This window comes from Myxine glutinosa, chromosome 4, assembly GCF_964187855.1.
Source record: "Myxine glutinosa chromosome 4, kmMyxGlut1.1, whole genome shotgun sequence".
In the NCBI taxonomy this organism is placed as follows: domain Eukaryota; kingdom Metazoa; phylum Chordata; class Myxini; order Myxiniformes; family Myxinidae; genus Myxine; species Myxine glutinosa.
In genome coordinates, this window is record NC_136264.1 from 141,778,573 (window position 1) to 141,801,647 (window position 23,075).

The 23,075-nt window shown below is 43.9% G+C and overlaps 1 protein-coding gene across 1 annotated transcript; it reads left to right on the forward strand.

The window, feature by feature from the left end:
- Positions 1-1,807: 1,807 nt before the first annotated feature.
- On the forward strand, positions 1,808-21,972 carry LOC137425316 (carbohydrate sulfotransferase 9-like). The gene is made up of 3 exons (XM_078776531.1): positions 1,808-1,967; positions 6,813-6,936; positions 20,226-21,972. The coding sequence occupies exons 1-3, from the start codon at positions 1,886-1,888 to the stop codon at positions 20,956-20,958; spliced, it is 939 nt and encodes a 312-aa protein (XP_078632657.1). The 5' UTR covers positions 1,808-1,885; the 3' UTR covers positions 20,959-21,972.
- Positions 21,973-23,075: the final 1,103 nt, after the last annotated feature.

Here is a 23,075-nt window from a genome sequence, read left to right on the forward strand (position 1 = left end):
ATCCCTGGTGTCGTGTCATTGTACTCCCAGCCGTGTGTCCTTTCGTCAATTGATTTAGCATAGCGCGATTAGTCAACGTTCGGGTGGAATCGGGTAAGTTTGTTAGGTCGCGGTAACCAACCGCTCGGTCTATAACACCTAGCCGCGATCTATAACAATATATATATATATATATATATATATATATATATATATATATATATATATATATATGTGTGTGTGTGTGTGTGTGCATATGTGTGCGCAGGTGTGTGAGGCATAATGTTTGTGTCTATTAATTACATACGTGTATTAATTGCGTATGACGTACTGTTGAAATGTACCTTTTAACTCTTTAGACTGCTGAGACCCCTTCGTCCTTTGAAAACCCTTGAAGACCCCTAAGATCCTCAAGACCCCAAAGACCCCTAAACACCCAGAGGACCTAAAAGTCCCCGAGAACCTAAAATGCATTCACACGCTGGATGCGTACAAACTGTTCATGGTGGTGAAAAACCATGCACATTAGCATTGTTCCCAGTGTGAAGATGTTGCAGTCGAAGCAGCTAGGTTGGCAGTGAAACCCAAGAAAAAGCCAAGCATACATATTGATGTCTCATACAACAAGCTCAGGAACAGATCCGGATCCGTGATAAGATCACAGAAAAATGAAATACTTCAAGAAGCTCAACAAACAGTGAAAGAAATGATAATTTCTGCCTCTGGGGAGAAACGATTGGAGCAAACTTATGCTGATGTAACAAAAGCATACTTGGTAAACCAAGCAGGACATGCCAAGTCTTTAAACCGCTGAGACCGCTTTGACATTTTGAAGACCCTTAAAGACTCCCAAGATCCTTAAGACCCAGAGGACCCAAAAGACCACGAAGATCCAAATAACCCAGGACGACCCAAAAGTCCCCAAGGACTCAAAAGACCCACCCCACCCACTCCCCCAGAGTCCGGCAGGCATGTATGCTACAAGGCGATGAAGCCCAATGAAAATTTGGTCCAATGGACCAACGGGCCCTCGAGTATAATTCAAACGATATTTCATAATACCTCATCCCATAATACCTCAACCCATAATACCTCAACCCATAATACCTCAACCCATAATACCTCAACCCATAATACCTCAACCCATTATACCTCATCCCATAATACCTCATCCCATAATACCTCAACCCATTATACCTCAACCCATAATACCTCATCCCATAATACCTCAACCCATTATACCTCATCCCATAATACGTCATCCCATAATACCTCATCCCATAATACCTCAACCCATAATACCTCAACCCATAATACCTCATCCCATAATACCTCATCCCATAATACCTCAACCCATAATACAGGAAAACATAATGTATCTAAAGCTACATTATTGGGTTGCAGGAAATGGTCTGTTTTAGTTTGTTTAGGCGCAAAATAAAACCCCAGGAATCATTGTACCAGATGTTTTTGTTGTTTCATTGAAATACGCAAATGCAATGTTATCAACCACAATGCACAACTTCCAAGAACTTCACAACCTTACTGTAATTATTTATTCACATGCTAATGATATTACTTAATGAAAATGATATTACTTATTACTACAAGCTAATGAACTAACTTAATAAACTTTAAAAAATGAAACTTAATGAATGATATTACTTAAAAAAAGTTACGTACTTGATGTGAGATCAGGTGCGCGAGGACACGCCCCACACACTATGAGCCACGCCCCACACACTATGAGCCACGCCCCACACACTATGAGCCACGCCCCACACACTATGAGCCACGCCCCACACACGGTGAGCCACGCCCCACACACGGTGAGACACGCCCCACACACGGTGAGACAATCCAGGGTGACACGGAACGACAAGTTTGTCCCAGACAAGTGATTGCAATGCCTTACTTCAGGATTTCTCATTTCTTTGTCTTCGTGTTGGCATCTCTGTTGGTGACGATTTTCATGTTCATGAAGCCAGGTTGGTTTCATTCAAATACATTTTATAATTTTGTGGTCAATTGATGAGAAAACAGTTAATCTCACTGCAATATTACGATGTGAAATGATTCATCTTTAAAATTTTGAAGTCGAAAGTGATTTATTTTCGTATCATAAAGTATTTACGGACGGACTGACGGACGACGCGCCATCGCATGAGCTCCGCTAAACTTCGTTCCAGGTGAGCTAACTTCCGCCTGGCATGAGAGCATAGTAGACTTGTTCTCACCCCATCTGATTACAGTGTAGAATTTAAAATCCATTTCGCGTGATATGTTATTCTCCAATAGTTGATCTTCCCCAATATATCTTAAAAGGTTGCCTTTTTGAGGGGAAACACCTTTAGTTGTTATTTATGACTCCCCCATACTTAATGCAGCAAGTTTGGCTTTTATTCAAACTGGCTGCAAATGACCTTTAAGCTCGGCTTTATCTACAACCGAGCTGGATATAACCTTTGATCAATGGTTTAGATTAAATTTACCCACAACTTCTCCCCTTTTGTCACCTCGTGACAAATTTGACAATTTCATTGAAACAATTGATCAATTTAATTCTGCTTTCATGAATAATTCCTTTTCTGTTCGTTTCGGTTCTCAGGTTAATTAATTCTCAAAATTACCTGAAGACCCCAGCCCGAATAGTTTCCATGGGTGTACCCTCTCGTAGTCAGGGCAGGTATGAACAACAAAAATAATCTACAATGCAGGCCACGTGTTCAGCCCTTCATCTGGCAAAATTCCCTTATCCATCACAGCAGTATGTTCATATTGTTCTATTTGCAGGTTTACACACCTTTCTAAAAATTGTGAGGGAGTGTGGAAATCCAATGAGTCAATGCAGACCATGCTTGCACATTTCTTGAAAAGATTCCTCACCTTGCATCATGGTGGAAGTAATTTTCCCAGTTCCTTATGCTGGCATGCATTTGATGAGGCACACCATAATTTAGTGATTAGGAGAGCAGTGCCAATCAATTTCAAGATAGCAGCATCCCACGCTTTTAAGCCAGCATTGTGTCTGGTGCCATCCTATTTTGCATGACACTAGACCTTCTCTTCCTCAGATGCGAGGCCTCAGCAGGGGAGCCCTTTAGTAGACTTGAGTGTGGAATGATGTATTCCGCATCGCTACTACCATCTTAGACAGCACAGTCCTTTTGGGGGGGTGGGGGGGGGGGGGTACTTAATGATAAATATGGTGGATTCATATGGTACTTGTAATGGGTCATATAACTATTAGAAAAGTTAGTTGGTTTAACCCTTAGATGCAGGAATTGGGCATGCATTTGAGCCTTACAAAATGTCCCACAAGGTTTTTGTTTTATTTGTTGTACAACATAGGTTTCAAATTAAATTGAAGAACAGTGTTCACTGTAGAACAGATGCAGGCGTCATCCAGGGGTCAGGCCTCGAGGCTAACCAGGCCCCAAACACGTACGACTAAACTGACCGACTAATACACAATTTTGCACAAAATGCAAAACACGATGGAACCAGAAACACAGTCGTCACATACACAGCAAAACAAAATACTTACCTTAGAGAAAAAAAAACTTAACTTTGATAGCTGTGGACGAGCTCAGACGACACACAACCTCACCTTGGGAACCAAAAACGGAAGTCCGATCCTTATGAGTTATGAGTTATGACACTTGCAACACCAGCCATGCATTTTTCTCCTCCACTAAATAACATATTTGCCGACCGGAGCCGAACACTACCATTGATGCCACCAGCCGAGTCATCGCAAGGGGTGCGAAGAGTAACCATGAGTAACCATGGCGCATTCGCGCTCTCTCTCTCTCTGTTCCTGGCTGCAGTGGAAGGCAGACGCATCCTTCTCTCTGATCCCGGTGGTGCTGGCTTCCTTACGACTGTGCTCCGTGCCGTGTGCGCCTGAAAGACCTCGTCACTTTGTGGAGCATGGGACAGCGGAGGAGAGAGCTCTGGCTGCCTCGCATGGGTGGCTGGCTGCGGCGCGAGTTCCCACCATTGTGCGTTTCCCGCACAAAGACTCGGGGACCCGTTTGACGGATGACAGGGTTCGAGGGCCGCTGGAGGAGACCAGAGCCGAGTCCAAACAACTGCTACGCACCACATTTATTTTTACTTTCATTTATTTATCCCTGTGTCTGTATTTGGATCCGTGCGGAGACGTCTCAATTTAGGGATTTAGTGTTACCTTTTTATCATGTTGCATTTATTTTCATTAAACCTTTATTTGTTGCCATCCCTGTCCCTGGTGTCCCTGGTCCCTGGTGTTGGGTCCCTGGTGGACTAGCCACCTGGTGGACAAGTCCCTGGTGTTGGGCTTGCGCCTAGGGTGCCAGCTTTGGATCCAAGGATCCTAGGTTCGAATCCCGGTCGATCGCTGAATTAACGCCAGGGGGGTTGACTCAGCCTGTCATCCTTCCGAGGTCAGCTAATTGAGTACCAGTTCACTGGTAATTCCCTGTGTCGTAAAAAGGCAACAAACAGGGTTGGCGGCAGGAAGGGCATCCGGCCGTAAAACATTGCTTCAAAAAGGGGACCAAAAAACAACAACAACCACGGTCCCCGAAAAGGCCAACCCCCGCTTTGCGGGGAAAAATGGCCTCTAAACGGTGGTTTTTAAACCTTTATTTGTTACCTTTTCCATTTCGTGTCTGTCTTGTTAAAATCTGGCATGGGTTCGAGGATGCCCAAATGAAACCCGTGCAGGTAAGCCTTGTAACCCTCCACCCCCGCGCGTGCAAAAGGCACCGCCATAGTTTGAGAAAACGCCTTGTAGTTAAAGCTCGGTTGGCCATCCGTCACCCAGGGAAGTTAATCCCGGGGACACGACAGTATTTAAGCAGATATAGCTTTTACAGTCATCTCAAAGCAGCAAGAACATCTGTTTCCTGTTTATTCAACAGGCAGCACCAAGCAGTTTCAAGCAGACAGTCAAGGCCAGGTGCATTGGCAATTCCTTTTTCAAGCAGAACAAGTCGCTTTGTGAAATAATATTAGTTCGTGGCTTTTTCCAGCAGCTAGATTTTAAACCCAACGTTTGTTCAATTAGAATTCGGAATTAATTTCTAAAGTGTTTTAAATTGCTCCTCCACAGGGGTAAGGTGTTCTATGAACACTCCAGTTTTCAATGTTTTCATTTCCAATTTAATATATGTCAAATGGACAATGTGATGGCTTTCAATTGATTTATAAATGAACAGTGGATTTGAAAATGATGTGGAAGATGAAAAAGAATGATGCCACCAATGTCAATAGGAAAAATATTTCTTCCTTCTGTTACATATTACCTCCACCAAACCCCGGTTACGGTGCACCTCAGAGTCTGCAGCAGGAAAAGATTTGTTATTTTGAGTGTTCTAATAAACCATGGTAAAACCACACCAATGCAATTGTAGAACAAAACAAGTAATTGTATTAATAACTCTCACATACACAATAACAACACTCTTAACGAAAGTACAATGAAAATATCACTTGCATCAAATGAACAATACATATGATGGTACCCATTGCCGGATTAACCATTAGGCAGACAAGGCATGTGCCTTAGGGCCAGCCAAAAATTCGGGCCACAAAAATGGCCCTTTTGTGCATTGAAAGTGATTTGCTCCGAGAACTGGACTTCAGTTAAGTAATTGAAGAGTTTGCAGTTGTAAACGCGCGCAAGGTTACAATCTAAGGTCTAGTAAACTGTAAAGCAAAGTGCCAAATCTGTGTGTGTTGTCATGCATATATTCATACATTGCAAATTGTATAGTCTAAACTAGTTTGAAAGTAGTTTCTTTTCACATTAAATATTTGTCTTTTTTTGTATTAAATATTTTGTTCATGAATCGGTTCATCTTTTGTCTGGGCTCCATTTCCATGAGCCCGAGATCTAATTTAAATTGTTCAGGCCATTCTCTAAAATTTCAAAATGTGCCTTAGGGCCAGCCGAGGCTTAATCCGGCACTGATTGGTACCATCATTCCCCAATGCTCTCAAAGCAATAAACTCACGATACGCCAAACAAACATGAGTGGAATGTAACATTCCCCAAAGTCTGTGCACGGATCCAAACGCTGGTTGAAGCCGTGCAGAATGACAAAACAACAAGCAGGTATTGGCGCGACTGTGGATGAGGAGTTACGAGGTGAGAGGTCGATATGGGAATTGAGCCGATATGGAATCCAACGGCAATCCACACGGTGAGGTCGATATGGCAATCCCAATGACAAGACAAGATGCACCAAGCTGACAGCCTCTTCGAGAACAAAATGGCGTATCGGCCTGTAATGGAGGCGCTGGCTCCCTCCAACAATGACTCACTCTTGGTGATAAAACCTGAGACTCAGGTTTAATAATTGCACTCCCAATACATGACGATGTCGCGGGCAATCCCTTTCCTGGGAAGCCTCAACTCATTCGCCACCAACATAAAAAAGTCCACTCGCAGCCTCGATGCAACTCACGGCTCTATCTCCCTCTCCTCTCCCTGCCGAATGCCGATTGCCGATAACGACTCTCCCAAGCTCCTCCTCTTTGCCGTTTTCTTCCGGTTTGTTTGCCGCGTATTCCTTTTTCCTTCACAAACACTTATTTTCACTTTTTACTAAAGTCATCTCCATTTCACACAAAAATCTTAACAACAATATTACCTGAAATTAAAAATCCTACAAGTATAAAATGGAAGTGACGGATCCATAACGCTTCAATTACAACCAATTAGCCACACTTTCAACAGGAAATAACTTGGTCCTAAAACTACATAAATGAATTGGTCCTAAGTTGGTCCTACCTACTCCTGTACAGCTTGTAATTGTACTAAATGAGCATAAATTGTGTTACAGGTCCTTTTGGAAGCAAGTGGAAGGTTGACACACAGCGAGAAGTAGCCAACAACATCCAAATGGAACAAATAAGACGGAAAGCCATTATTAAATCTGTCTGCAGGCAGAAGAACAGTCAAAAAAGGTAAACAAATTATCGTGAATATACATGTACACAACACAGTTTCCTTCATTGTTACACGACTTGAGATGAATGTTAATATAAGAACAACAAGGAAATAAATAAATACGAGTGTAAAAAAATATTTTGCTATTATCTCAGAAAAAACCTTCTGAAAAACTGCTGCTCCAAATAAGACTCCACACGACATAACACTGGAAAACAAAGATTTTGCTACTGGGGTAGAAACATATGTTCTCGACTAAATCGAGTATGCTGATTCTGAATGTGGTCAGAATTTTCTTAGCAGGTCAGGATTTGGAGTTATACATATGGTCCAATTACAGTAGCTTACTCTGGGGGGTGATTTTGAGTGAGCATAAATTATTAGTTTTTTGTTTCAATTACGCTTCAATTACAACCAATTAGCCACACTTTCAACATGGAAATAACTTGGTCCTAAAACTACATAAATAACTTGGTCCTAACTTGGTCCTAACTAACTTGGTCCTAACTAACATAACTTGGTCCTAACTTGGTCCAACAATAAATTATCCACAACTGTTGTAGAATATTAGTTCTCATAAAAAGAGCTTTGGAATGCACTTTAAATTATTTTAAATGGATGAAAACTGACCAAGGTATGAATTTTTAAGTAAAATTTTCCACACGGCATTACAATTTTGTGTGCCGCTTCCATGCTGAAGAGTTAATAACTTGATACTAAAATGTTTAAAAACAATGTATATATTTACCCTGCGCTCGCGCAGCGAAAAGCAGGGTTCGGCATTCGGGTGCGTACGTGTGGCGCACATGCGTGCGTGTCTGAATTTTAAAAATTCATTTTCTCAGCAACCGTTGGTCCGATTGACACGCAACTTTACCACAGGAGTGCCTTCGCCTGTATAATTTTTTTATTCATAATTATGACGTCATAGGTCATGTGGTACAGATGCCATCTTGGAAAAAAGTTACACCTCTATATCTCCCAAACCACTCAATGGAAAAAATTGAAACATGGCTCATTGTCAAGTACTTCCCATGGGGAATAAGATATGTCGATGATGATGTCATCGGTGCCTTCATTATGACGTTATAATTCGACAAGTACAACGCTTGATCTGATCAGTATGAAAAAGAAAATTCCTCTGCAACTGTTAGTCCGATGGATGCGAACTTTTAAGAATATGAGCGGCTCCTCCTGTATAAATTTTTTTTATTGATAATTATGACGTCATAGGTCACGAGGTACATGCGCCATCTTGGAAAAATCGAAAAAAGTTGCATCTCTATATGTCCAAAACCGCTCCATGGAAAAAATTGAATCATGGCTCATTGTTAAGTACTCCCATTGGGGAATAAGATACGTTAATGATTGTCATCCATACCTTAATTATGACATCATTATTCGACAAGTACAACGCTTGATTCGATCAGTATGAATTTTTTTTCTCTGCAATTCTTGGTCCCATTGACACGAAATTTTCACCAGAGGAGCACCTCCTCCTGTAAAATATATTAATGATAATCATGACGTCATAGGTCATGTGATACAGGCGCAATCTTGTAAAAAAAAAAAACGTTGCACCTCATTATCTCCAAAACCGCTCTATCGAAAAAATTTCAACGTGGCTCATTGTAAAGAACTCCTTAAGGGGAATAAGTGTTGTTAACTATTACGTCATTGGTGCCATAATTATGACGTCATAATTTGACAGGGACAATGCTTAGTCTTATCAGTTTGAAATTTATTGAGCATGATCTACGCAACAATTATATTAGAGAATATAAATTTATGACGTCATCGCTCATGGGTCTGGCACCCTATTGGATCAAAAAAGAAAAAAAAAACGTTCAAAAACAGAAGAGTTGGCTCGCACCAAGTTGACTGCGCAGGGGTAAGTATTCTATGAATACCATCTAGTTCAAGAATGTATCAAGTTTGGAATTCATATCATGCTAATAGTATCAATATATTTTCAGGTTATAACCTAATATATTTTTACTGTATATTTTCAGGTTAGGCATATTATGTTACTACAGGAATCATGAATATGTGAGGCTATGTGAATCACCCTGATAACTTTTGTTATATATCTGTGGGAAATACACTCCACGTAGCCAGTGCAAGAACCTTACCAAGAGGGTGAAAGCTGCTTACAAATATTATTTTGAATGTAAAGTTGGAGACTAAGACAAGAGCTGGGCACCTCATGTTTGCTGCACCATGTGTAACTCGGGCTTACGCAGTGGTTGAGTGGCAAAAGGAAGGGAATGCCTTTTGCTGTGCCAATGATATGGTGTGAGCCAATGAATTATCACACTGACTGCTACTTTTGTATGACAAATATTGCTGGTTTCTCAACGAAAAACAAGTAAAAAATTGTATATCCAGATTGTCAGTCTGCTCTGAATCCGGTCCCCCATTACTTGGATTCTCCTGTGCCAGTTCCACCAGAAGCTGCTGCAGATGAAAGCGATGGCAACTCTGACGATGCTATGGGTGATATGGATGAACTGAATGAACCTGAATCTGAAGAAAAGAAGCCACATTTGCTTAATCAAGCAGCATTAAACGATCTGGTGAGAGACCTGTCATTGTCAAAGGAGAAGACTGAAGTGTTGGGCTCCAGACTACAGCAATACAGCAATTAAGATAGAAAATGATGTTTGTTTCTTTGCTGATGTTAATGGCCTAATGCATGAGCTAAGAAACAAACACGTGCCCGATGAATGGAGACTCGTCATAGACTCCAGCAAAGTTAGCCTCAAAGCTTTTTTGTGCACAATGGTAACAAAAACCTCCTCTGTTCCTGTAGCTCATGCTGTCGGCATGAAGGAGACATACGAGTCCATGGAAATCCTTCTAAAAGTGATTAAACACTCTGATCATAAGTGGAACATTTGCAGTGATCTAAAAGTGATTTCTCTTCTCCTCGGACTGCAGCGGGGGTACACAAAATACATGTGCTTCTTGTGCCGATGGAACAGCTGCGATGACAGCAATCATTATGTTGTAAAAGACTGGCCTGAAAGGCATGAGCACATATTTAGCAGGTACAATGTGCATCATAAGCCATTGGTAGACCCCCAAAAAGTCTAACTTCTACCACTTCACCTCAAACGTGGCCTGATGAAAAACTTTGTAAAGGCATTGGATCACGACGGTAATGGCTTCCAATATCTCAGAGAGAGGTTTGGCGCAGAGAAAACTGATGCTAAACTCAAAGCAAGCATTTTCGTTGGGCCCCAGATCCGAGAACTGATGTGTGATCCCGAGTTCAAAAATAAACTGAACCCACTTGAGTTTGCAGCATGGGAAGCTTTTTGTTGGTTGTGCAGAACTTTCTTGGTAACCATAGAGCTGAAAAGTATTGTTACAGGCGTCGGGGATGAGGACCTGAGTCCCAAACGTCACTCCCGACCGACTAAGTGTGTTATAGGGTGACTAATGTCAGCGACTCTAAGTACTATCCCCAACCCGCCGGGCCGGGGCCCGCAAGCTGGCCGAGCGGTTTTTGGAAGCTTGAACGTTTGGCTTAGTGCAAAGAGTTTAACCTGCCACACAGGCAGCTCATGGGAGCTTGCAAGCCAATCCGAAAAATGTCAATCAAACAAAATGAAGAACAATAAATTTACTTCACAGAATGCAAAACGATGCAATAAGCAAATCATATAGGTACGACGATGGACTTAATTAATTAACAAGCGTTACGCCTAGGTCCCCCGTCGGTGAAGTGATGTGAGTTGACAAAGTGGAAGACACAGAAAACATGCTATGATATGATATTTCGCTCACAAGGTTCAGACATACATGGAGGCGGCCATCTTGGATTTTCAATCTTTTGATTTCAATTTTCAATCCACCCAATTTTCAATAGCGTTCTTCCTTGTGCCGAGATACACTCACACACCAAATTAGAAGTAGGTACTTCGCTTATCTTTCAAGATATTCTTCTCACAAGATTCAGACATACATGGCGGCGGCCATCTTGGATTTTGACGTGGCGACCCAATTTTCAATAGCGTTCTTCCTTATGTCTCGATACACCCACACACCACATTAGAAGTTGGTACTTCGCTTATTTTTCAAGATATTTCGCTCACAAGTGTCGGACATACATCGTGGTGGCCATCTTGGATTTTGACGTGGCGACCCAATTTTCAATAGCGTTCGTCCTTATGCCTAGATACACCGACACACCAGATTAGAAGTTGGTACTTCGCTTATTTTTCAAGATATGCAGGTTACAAGGTTCAGACATACATGGCATCAGACATACATGGCGGCGGCCATCTTGGATTTTGACGTGGCGACCCAATTTTAAACAGCGTTCTTGCTTGTGCCTAGATACACCCACACACCAGATTAGAAGTTGGTACTTCGCTTATTTTTCAAGATATTTCGCTCAAGGTTCAGACATATATATGGTGGTGGCCATCTTTGATTTTGACGGTGCGACCCAATTTTCAATAGCTTTCTTCCTTATGCCGAGATACACCCACACACCAAATAGAAGTTGGTACTTTGCTTATTTTTCAAGATATTCATCTCACAAGTTTCAGACATACATGGCGGCGGCCATCTTGGCTTTTGACGTGGCGACCCGATTTTAAAAAGCGTTCTTCCTTGTGCCGAGATACACCCACACACCAGATTAGACGTTGATACTTCGCTTATTTTTCGAGATATTTCGCTCACAAGTTTCAGACATATATATGGTGGCGGCCATCTTGGATTTTGACGTGGCGACCCAATTTTCAATAGCGTTCGTCCTTATACCGAGATACACCCAAACACCAGATTAGAAGTTGGTACTTCGCTTATTTTTCAAAATATTCATCTCAAGTGTCGGACATACATCGTGGTGGCCATCTTGGATTTTGACGTGGCGACCCAATTTTCAATAGCGTTCGTCCTTATGCCGAGATACACCCAAACACCAGATTAGAAGTTGGTACTTCGCTTATTTTTCAAGATATGCAGGTTACAAGGTTCAGACATACATGGCATCAGACATACATGGCGGCGGCCATCTTGGATTTTGACGTGGCGACCCAATTTTAAAGAGCGTTCTTGCTTGTGCCTAGATACACCCACACACCAGATTAGAAGTTGGTACTTCGCTTATTTTTCAAGATATTTCGCTCACAAGGTTCAGACATATATATGGTGGCGGCCATCTTGGATTTTGACGTGGCGACCCAATTTTCAATGGCTTTCGTCCTTTTGCCGAGATACACCCACACACCAAATTAGAAGTTGGTACTTTGCTTATTTTTCAAGATATTCATCTCACAAGTTTCAGACATACATGGCGGCGGCCATCTTGGCTTTTGACGTGGCGACCCGATTTTAAACAGCGTTCTTCCTTGTGCCTAGATACACCCACACACCAGATTAGATGTTGGTACTTCGCTTATTTTTCGAGATATTTCGCTCACAAGTTTCAGACATATATATGGTGGCGGCCATCTTGGATTTTGACGTGGCGACCCAATTTTCAACGGCGTTCATCCTTATGCCGAGATACACCCACACACCAAATTAGAAGTTGGTACTTCGCTTATTTTTCAAGATATTCATCTCACAAGTGTCGGACATACATCGTGGTGGCCATCTTGGATTTTGACGTGGCGACCCAATTTTCAATAGCGTTCGTCCTTATGCCTAGATTCACCCACACACCGGATTAGAAGTTGGTACTTCGCTTATTTTTCAAGATATTTAGGTTACAAGGTTCAGACATACATGGCATCAGACATACATGGCGGCGGCCATCTTTGATTTTGACGTGGGTTGTACCCACACACCAAATTCGAATGTGGTCCTTCGCTTACGCACACACGCACTCAAGGACGGACGGACACATGGACGGAGGGGAAAGCCATAGTCCCCCTTTCGCTCCGCTGAGCGACGGGGGACAATAATGACAGATTGAAACGATCAACACAGGCCACATACAACCGAAACGAAAGGCCGACACAACATCCACACACAACATTCTATCTAACCCAGGGAAGGGAAGGGAAGCAAAGTAATAGCCGGCGAAGCCGGTGTTGTGAATGAACGTGTACGTATTATGTTGAAAAGCCAGATTTTGCTGGATCCCTTGAGAATTTCGAAGCTTTGACGCACCAAAACGCCCTATGGAGGCCGCCATCTTGCGGATGCGGAAGTATGCATAACAATTGCGAAAAAGTTCAATATGAGTTTGTTTCACCCGTCTGTTTTTGATTCACAATCTAATGCACCTCTAATTTGTAATTAAAATACTTTAAGACCAACCTCGTTCCCTGGGCCCGCACGGGCCCTGGTTATCTTCAACGAAAATCGTCCCCAAACACTGGAACCAATGAGATTCGAGCATTTTAAAAAACATTTCAAAAAAGCTTTTTACCACATTTCGGACGCTGAAAACGGCGTCAAACATTCTAAAATTGACGAAGAATTATTTTTTAGAAATCTCGCGGCCGTAGGGGTTAGTTTTTCACGGCCGGAAATATCCGAAGTTGAGACGGAATTCACCCAATTAATCAAGAAGGAAATTTTAATCTCATCCAGAATGCAAATGGTGTCATTTTGAACTAGGTACGGTACCTACTACACCTACCAACTACCAACTACCTAACCTACTGATGCCATAGTGATGGGTAAAATTGCGGCTTTGCAGTCGGGTACTAGTAAAATAATATTTGCAGGGAATTTAAATAAAACGGGATATGAGGATGGGGATGGAATGGGGTTGAGGCCTGTTTGAAGAGCAGGTTCATCAACGTTCGTCAGAGCGGGACTTGGCGGGAACAAACGTGAATGGACCAGTCAGCACGCCCTGCGACTCCTTTCTCCTTTGATCCCTTTCCTTTCGTCAACCTCCTTCATACAACACAGCAAATCCCTCAGCTCAGAAAGATCGTAGAGGTCGAGTCTCTCACACCAACAAGCTCTCTGAAGCCGTTCACACCACGAGCAAGGATCGCTTTTTCACCACCCCACCAAGAGCCACTCTTCTTCTTCTCTCTATTCTTTTCCCGCACTTTCTCTTGCTTGAAAGCAAAAGGGTTGAATCCTTCCTAAAGCTGTTTTTGTGCAACACCACCAACAGTCAAAATCATATGGCGCAAAGGGAGTCGATATGGGGTAAACTTTAAGAAAAAGGAAAAAGAAATAGGAAAAGGTCCTATTTGGGGATCCACAGCTGAACTGGCACTTCTATGCAATACACCCTAAACAACACGACTCCTAAATGATTGACATTCCCACAAATGTAACAGTATTCTGAATTAGTGGATCACATGCAAAAGGCATATCAGCGAATGGGCTGTAGGATATCTCTTAAAATGCACTTCTTCTTGTATTCTCATCTTCATTTTTTCTCACCTAATCTGGGTGAGGTAAGCGATGAGCATGGCAAAAGGTTCCACCAAGACATTTCGGTCATGGAAATTAGGTATCATAAAGGCCAGTTCAACCCAAACATGATGGGTGATTACTGCTGGTTCTTACAACGTGAGACCAATTCCACACACAAGCGCAAGAGCAAGTGTCTCACACACTTCTGAACACGTCTGAACAGGGCCGACGCTGACTAGATTGCAAGTTAGAGTGTAAACCTGAAGTGTTGTTCCTGAAACACTCACAATGGAGCAGATTTAACAATTAAGTTTACACCCTTGCGAAGATTACCATGTTCTAATGTTTTATTAACTTCTTTTTCTGCAACTTGTTTATGTTCTTGGTTTGTATACTAGACATTATACACGGAGATTAATCCTTGTTATAATATTATTTATGACGTGAAAGTAATTACTAATCACTTTTTTTTTCTTTTTCTTTTTTTGTATACAGAGTCGAGGCTCGTGAAAGAGCTAACATTTATCAAACAAACAAATCAAACAAACAAGCAAACAAAGTATATAAAAAGGGGAGCGGTCGACAAGATGGGGAGAGAAGGGGAGGAAGCACACAAACACAACACCCGAGAGCAGGGACATCGGGAGATGTTTTTGGAGGGGGAGGGCCTGGGGGGAGGCAGGATAGGTATAAAACGCAAGGACACCAAGGACTTCCAGGAAAGAAGTCAAAAGTCACCTCAAAAAAGTGGTTTGGGGTGAAATTAGCAGGGGTAGAAAAGATCAAGGTTTTGGATTGGGGAAGATAAGAGGTGGTGGTGAACAGCCGTTTTAAAGACCTGGAGGGAGGAGTGGGATTGAAGAGAGTGAGGGAGTTTGTTCCAGAGGTGGGGAAAAGAGGAATGAAGGAGTGAAGGTGAGCAGAGAGTCTTGATTTTGGCAGTTTAACCACAAGAGGGTTGCAGGCAGATCTTGTGCGACCTGCAGGAATATTTGGGGGACAGCCCAGAGAGAGCTGGGGGAGCAAGGCCGGAGAGGAGCCTTTTTTAAGTTGTATACTGAATCGAGGCTCGTGAAAGAGCTAACATTTATTTCACAAACAAATCAACCAGACAAACAAAATATATAAAAGAGGAAGCGGATGACAAGATGGGGAGAGAAGGGGAAGCACACAAACACACAAACACACAACATTTGAGAGCAGGGAGAAGTGTGGGAGGGAGAGGGCTTGGGGGCAAGAGGCGTCGGAAGGGGGGGGGGGGGGGGAGAGGTATAAAACACAAGGGGACCGAAATTAGCGGGGGTAGAAAAGATCAAGGTTTTGGATGGGGGAGGATAAGAGATGGTGGTGAACAGCTGTTTTAAAGACCTGGAGGGTGGAGTGGGATTGAAGAGAGTGAGGGAGTTTGTTCCAGAGGCGGGAGAAAAGAGGAATGAAGGAGTGAAGGTGAGCAGAAAGTCTTGATTTTGGCAGTTTAACCATAAGAGGGTTGCAGGCAGATCTTGTGCGACCTGTAGGAATACTTGGGGAACAGAGCCGAGAGAGAGCTCGGGGGGGGGGCAAGGCCAGAGAGGAGTCGGTAGAAGACGGAAATATCACCAACCTGCCTGCGGTGAGTGAGTGAAAGGCCCTTGGAGCTAGCTTCATCGCGGGAGATTCCAATAGAAGACGGAAAGACCACTAACCTGCCTGCGGTGATTAAGTGAAAGGCCCTCGGAGATAGCGTCATCGCGGGAGATTCCAATGATTCTGAACGCTTTGGTTTCAACAGCGTGAAGACGAGCTAGGTGTGAGGCAGGAGCACCAGCCCAGAGGGGAGAGCAGTACTCCATTGAGCTGCTGATGAAAGCCTTGTATGTGGTGAGGAGCTCAGGTGTGCCAAGGAAGGACTTCGCACGACGGAGGATGCCCAGTCGGCGACTGGCTTTGGAGGCCAGCTTGGAAATGTGGTTTTCCCAGGAAAGATCATGGCAGATAGTGAGACCCAAAAGCTTGAGTGACAGAACTTCTTGGAGAGGACTATTCAGAAAGTAGATGGGAGGGTTGTCCAGTCGGTCTTTTTCGGAGAGACATCGCAAGAGTGTGAGATTTGTCAGGCTTGAAAGACATGTTCCACTTGTTTGCCCAGTCTGTGATTTTGTCCAGGTCTGCAGAGAGTGAGGAGGCTGCAGACTGCCGATCTGAGGGATGAGGAATGGAGCGGCAGAGAGTGGAGTCATCAGCAAAGAGATAGAGAGGATTTTCAAGAGAGTCAGAGAGATCATTGATGAAGACCAGAAAAAGCACAGGGCCCAGAACACTGCCTTGGGGAACTCCAGCCTGAACAGAAAGAGGAGATGAGAGAAACCCATTCAGGGCCACACGTTGACTACGACTAGAGAGGAAGTCCACCAGCTATGCGTGGAGATTTCCATGGATACCAAAGGAGGAGAGTTTGGTGAGCAGAGCGGGGTGCCAGACCGTATCGAAGGCACGTGATATGTTGAGGGAGACAGCTCTAATTTCCTGTTTGGCATTGAGGACCTCCATCCATTGTTGAGACAGCAGAAGCAGCATGCCCAGAGTAGAGCGACCTGGTCTGAAACCAAATTGATGATCAGAGATCAAGCCATTGGAGAAGAGGAAAGATTTCATATCTGAAGCAATGATGGATTCCATGACTTTGCTGATAATTGGGAGAAGGCTGATTGGTCTGTAGTTGCTAGGATCTGTTTTTGCACCTTTTTTGTGCAAAGCGGTGATGTTGGCTGATTTCCAAGCAGATGGCAGTTGACCTTGAGCAAAAGAGAGGGTGAAGAGAACAGAGAGAGGGAGTGAAAGAGCAGAAGAACAGGATTTTAGGACCCGTGGGCTGATGCCGTCAGGTCCAGTTGCAGAATCAGAGTCGAGGGTTGACAGAAACTTTTCCACCTTGTCAGGAGGAAAGGACACGGAGTTCAGGAGCAGCTGGGTACGACTGGGTATGGAGGGTACAGAGAGGGATGGGTTTGGGACACAAGATTTAGAGGCAAACACAGAGTTGAGGCATTCAGCTTTTTCACGTGCGGAGTCAGCTGTGTAGCCATTTGAGGTAAGGGAGGGGATGGAGGGGGAACAAACACCAGAAACAGATTTGACCAGACGCCACCAGGATTTGGAAGAGGGAGACAGATAAGAGAGTTCGGTCTTGAGAACGGAGAGATATTGTTTCCTGGCTCTCCTGAGGGTGGACACACACTTGTTTCGGGCTTTGTGAAAGGAAATGAGATTTCCTTCCGTTGGATTTGCTTTCCAGGAGACGAAGGCAAGTTGTTTCTGGGCAACAGCCTCACCACAAGATTCCGTGTACCATGGATGGGAGGAAGGGTATGACAACTGAAGACGAGATGGGATAAATCTGTGCATGAGAGAGAGCAATTTACTTTGGAAGAATTCCCAGGATGAGTTGATGTCAGAGGTGGTCGAGATGGGAGACCAGTCCAGATGACTGATGGCTGCTTGAAGACCGTGCCAGTTGGCCTGAGTGAAATGCCAGACTCGTCGACGCTGAGCAGGCTCCCTGAGAATGGTCAGAGAGATGTCACTTTAACAAGGACATGATCAGATGATCCTATTGGAGCAGAAGAAGAGCAGCAGACATTTTCAGGGAAGTTAGTCATAACCAGGTCCAGAAGAGAAGATGCTCCATTGACTGAGATCCGGGTCGGGAAATTGACAGATTGTGTCAGTCCCAGTGAGTCGCAGAAGTCCTTTGCTGAGGAGCCATGGCTGGTGAGAGAGGTACCCACACCCAGCCAACTGGCATGGTGACAATTGAAATCACCACATATGAGGAAGAGAGAGTTGGGATTAGTAGATAGAAGTTGGTCCATATTATCAGACAGCGAGATGTAGATGGAGTCATCACTGTTTGGTGGACGGTACAACACACATATGAACAAGAGGTGGGAGCGAAGGGGAAGCCATAGCCAGAGGTATTCCTGGGGTTTAGGTGGAGAGAGTGCAGTGCATTGCGAGTGAGGAAGAGAGTTTTTGATAAAGATAGCAACCCCACCTCCAGGATGAGGCTCAGGTCTATCATACCGGAGGAGGGAGTAACCCGGGAGAGATACTAAGGAATCAGAGACATCATGAAGGTGGAAAGTTTCTGTTAAGCAGATCACGTCTGGTTTGACAGAAGCAACCTGTATGGAGAGATCAGTTAAGTTTGAACGAAGGCCCCGGATGTTTGAGGTCCATACCGTTAATGAAGAGGAAGGGGGAGCATCGGATACAGAACAGGGGGGAGGAGGGGTAGGGTAAGATGTGGAAGAGGTGGAAGAGGTCGGGAGAGCTGTTGAAGGTGCGTCAGAGATTTCAGAATAGCTCGGAGAAAGGGAAGGATGGGGCGGACAAAAGGTTTGATGGTGATTGGGTGAGGGACAATGAGGTGTTATTTGAGGAGGGGGAAGAGCGAGGCAGAAGGTTGGGGGAGATGGAGGTGAGAGTTGGAAGGGGGAAGAAGCGGGGAGGACGCTTTGAGGAGGGGGAGTGAGAGGGGGGAAATTGAGAAGAAATGAGGGTGGGGAGATTTGAAGGGGAGGGGCGAGGGGGGACTTTGGGAGGGAAGGGACAAGGGGAGGGATTTGAAAGGGATGGGATATGGGGGAGATTTGGAGGGGAGGGGTGAGGGAGGAGTCTAGGAGGGGAGGGGCGAGGGGGAGTCTTGGAGGGGAGGGGTGAGGGGGTAGTTTAGGAGGGAGGGGGCAAGGGGGAGATTTGAAAGGGATGGGTGATGGGGAGGATTAGGAGGGGAGGGGAAAGGGGGAAGATTTGAAAGGGATGGGTGATGGGGAAGATTTGGAGGGGAGGGGTGATGGGGAACATTTGGAGGGGAGGGGTTATGGGGAAGATTTGGAGGGGAGGGGTGAGATTGGATTTTAGAAAGTGTACGATTAATGGGAAAACGAACATTTATTGCAAAATGAGTTTCTTGTGACCTTCGAGTCAAAAATACGTTTAAGGACGCTGGATGGAGGATGGAGTGCAAGAGAGTTTAGGGAATGTAGAAAAAAGGCACTATAAGAGATGGAATTTTTTTTTGGGATGAATAGATTTGGTGAGCAAGTCGAAAGCAGCCTTTCAAAAGAAGAAGAAGAAAAAGGTGTTATAATATACGACGGAATACAGAACTTGAGGGGAAAGTGTAAACATTGTAAGGTTAATAACAGTGAAAACTATCTGGGGAAATGGGGGAGAAACACGTGGTCGAAGAACGAACGAACGAATAAGAACGAATAAACGAATGAGAACAAAGAATAAGAACAGAGAAGGAAATGTTTTTTTTTTTTGTTTTTTAGTTGAGATTTACACAAGGAAGTAGGCTATGGGGTGAAAAGACTGGGAAAACAGAGAACGAAAGTTATTGGAGCACAAACGACGGACCGCTGAGAGAAAAACAAAGCCTCAAGGTTGTACACTGTACAAGGCCTCAAGACACGACACGAATTAAAACGATTTTCAATACAGGTATGAAAGGTTTGCACCGAAAATCTTCCTCGGGACACAATATACGTACACACACCATAAAATAAATACAGTTATAACGAAAATACAAATGGGAACAATTACTTAACTTCGATTTCGATGGAGAGCGTGGAGAGCTGCGAATACACGAAACCTCGACGGCAAGACCGGAAGCCAATCACTGATATTAGATGTACAATATGGGGATCTGCAATAATAAAGTATCTAATATAGCATGCCGAGTATCATTAATATATATATATATATATATACATATTTTGAAAACCTGACGTGCTGGCTAAATTCTGACTGCAGATTTGAAATCAGCGGCCCAGATTTAGCCAAGAACACCTGCATTTCCCTGAGTAGCAGACGAAAAGTTTTTTTTGTTGCCCAGTGTGGAGAGCATTCTTCAATTGCATTATAATGCATTCTTCAATTTAATATTTTCCATGTCTCCATTTGCTGAAACCAGTGAGAACATCAACCGAAATAAGCTGCAAAGAATAATTGTCGAAGACAACTTTCAGCTGCTGTACTGTGAGGTGCCCAAAGTGGGTTGCACCAACTGGCGTCGATTATTGCTTACACTTGGTGGTCATGTGAAAGTCCCACCTGAGTCACTAACAGGGAAGTATGTACATTCCAGTCAAGCTCTGCGCTCGCTTTCCTCTTACAGTGAAGATGAAATACGTGTGCGGCTCCAGAACTATACCAAGTTCTTGTTCATACGTGAGCCCTTCACCCGCCTGGTCTCTTGTTACCGCAGTAAGATGGAGCGACCCAATCCTTATTACCATAATTATGTAGGTCGTATGATCCTAAGAGAGTTTCGGCCCAATGCCGATAAATCTCTACTTGCCACTGGTGATAATGTAACTTTTTCTGAATTTGCCCAATTTGTCATCCAACATAATAATTTCAATGATGGGCACTGGTTTCCCATTGAAAATATCTGTTATCCCTGTGATATTAACTATGACTTCATTGGGAAAATTGAACATATTTCTGTTGAAGCACCATGGTTCTTGGAGAGTGTTGGAGTGCCTCTTTCATACTCACGCCATAAGGCGACAAATGATCCAAGGACTGATGTGGCTTTGACAAAGCACTTTCTGCAACAACTAAGCCATGAGCAACGCAAGGCACTATATAAATTTTATCGGCGAGATTACGAGATATTCAACTATTCCCGTCCAGAATTGTAGGTTTATACCACAGATACGGCAACGTTTGGTATTGGTTGAGCATGTTGAAGTCAGAGGCTAACTAAATCAGAATTATATTCAATAATAGTTTTGTGATCATTAAAATATTTTATTTTAACTTGTATTCGGTGAAAATAATTGAATGAATCAATCTAAGAGATGGAAATACAGGGAAATATAACAAAATATATGAATTCGTACAGAAAAAAAACATATAGGTCATCAGATCCATGTTGCATCATTTCAAAATGCAAGGTTTGCACGTGAAGGACACTACATGCAATAAACCGTGGCCACACTCCTTGTTTGGTGTATGTGAAACTGAGAATATTATTATTATCGAGCAAACGTATGTGGTTATGTCGTTACGTATATATGCGGCCAAAACGTCTTCTTCTTCAAATAAAATTATTACCCTCTTAATTAACCATCTTAATTACGTTTTGACTGCTGAGACACCTCAGACCTTTGACGACCCTTTAATTCCACCAAGACCCTGAAGACCCAAAACACCCCAAAGACCCAAAATACCCTTGAAGGCCCTGAGACTCAAAAAGACCCTAAAGACCCAAATGGCCCCAAATACCCAAAAGACTCTGAAGACCCAAAAGACCCCAAAGACCCAAAACACCCCGAAGACCCAAAAGACCCCAAACACCCAAAACACCCCGAAGACCCAAAACACCCCAAAGACCCAAAACACCCCGAAGACCCAAAACACCCCGAAAACCCAAAACACCCCGAAGACCCAAAACACCCCGAAGACCCAAAACACCCCAAAGACCACAAAGACCCAAAACAACCCAAAGACCAAAAATACCCTTCAAGGCCCTGAGGCTCAAAAAGATCCTAAAGTCCCAAAATGGCCCCAAAGACCCAAAAGACCCCAAAGACCGAAATCACCCCGAAGACCCAAAAGACCCTGAATACCTCAAAGACCCCAAAGACCCAAAATACCCTTAAAGGCCCAGAGGATCTGAAAGACCCAAATGGTGCCGCAGACCCAAAATACCCAAAATACCCAAAAGACCCCGAAGCCCAAAAGACCCTGAAGACCCAAAACACCCCGAAGACCCAAAACACCCCGAAGACCCAAAACACCCCGAAGACCCAAAACACCCCAAAGACTCAAAACACCCCGAAGACCCAAAACACCCAAAACTCCCAGAAGACCACAAAGACCCTGAAGACCCCAAAGTCCCTGAAGACCCCAAAGACCCAGAAGACCCAAAACACTCCAAAGACCCAAAATACCCTTAAAGGCCCAGAGGATCCAAAAGACCCTGAAGACCCAAATGGTGCCAAAGACCCTGAAGACCCAAAGACCCTTAAAGACCCAGAGTAACCAAAAGACCCATAAGACCCAAAAGCCCCTTAAGGCACTGAAGACCCAAAATACCTCAAAGACTCTGAAGACCCAAAAGACACCAAAGACCCAAAACCTGAAGAACCAAAAGACACCGAAGACCCAAAACACCACGAAGACCCAAAACACCCCAAAGACCCAAATACCCTTAAAGACCCAGAGTAACCAAAAGACCCATAAGACCCAAAAGCCCCTGAAGGCACTGAAGACCCAAAATACTCCAAAGGCCCCAAAGACCCAAAACACCCCCGAAGAACCAAAACACCCCGAAGACCCAAAACACCCCGAAGACCCAAAAGACCATGAAGACCCAAAATATCATGAAGACCCAAAACACCCTGAAGACCCAAAACACCCTGAAGACCCAAAAGACCCTGAAGACCACAAAGACCCTGAAGACCCAAAACACCCCAAAGACCCAAAATACCCTTAAAGGCCCAGAGGATCCAAAAGACCCTGAAGACCCAAATGGCGCCAAAGACCCAAAATACCCCGAAGACCCAAAAGACCCGGAAGACCCAAAATACCCCGAAGACCCAAAATACCCCAAAGACCCAAAATACCCCAAAGACCCAAAATACCCCAAAGACCCAAAATACCCTTGAAGGCCCAGAGTAACCAAAAGACCCCAAAGGCACTGAAGACCCCGAAGACCCAAAACACCCTGAAGACCCAAAACACCCCGAAGACCCAAAACACCCCGAAGACCCAAAAGACCTGGAAGACCCAAAAGACCATGAAGACCCAAAAC

Bases quoted from the DNA above. Each gene is read 5' to 3' on its own strand.
- LOC137425316 (XM_078776531.1), top strand. From the start codon at position 1,886: ATGCCTTACTTCAGGATTTCTCATTTCTTTGTCTTCGTGTTGGCATCT. The intron at 1,968-6,812 runs GTTGGTTTCATT...ATTGTGTTACAG, and splicing joins TTTCATGTTCATGAAGCCAG to GTCCTTTTGGAAGCAAGTGG. The intron at 6,937-20,225 runs GTAAACAAATTA...TGCTGAAACCAG, and splicing joins CAGAAGAACAGTCAAAAAAG to TGAGAACATCAACCGAAATA.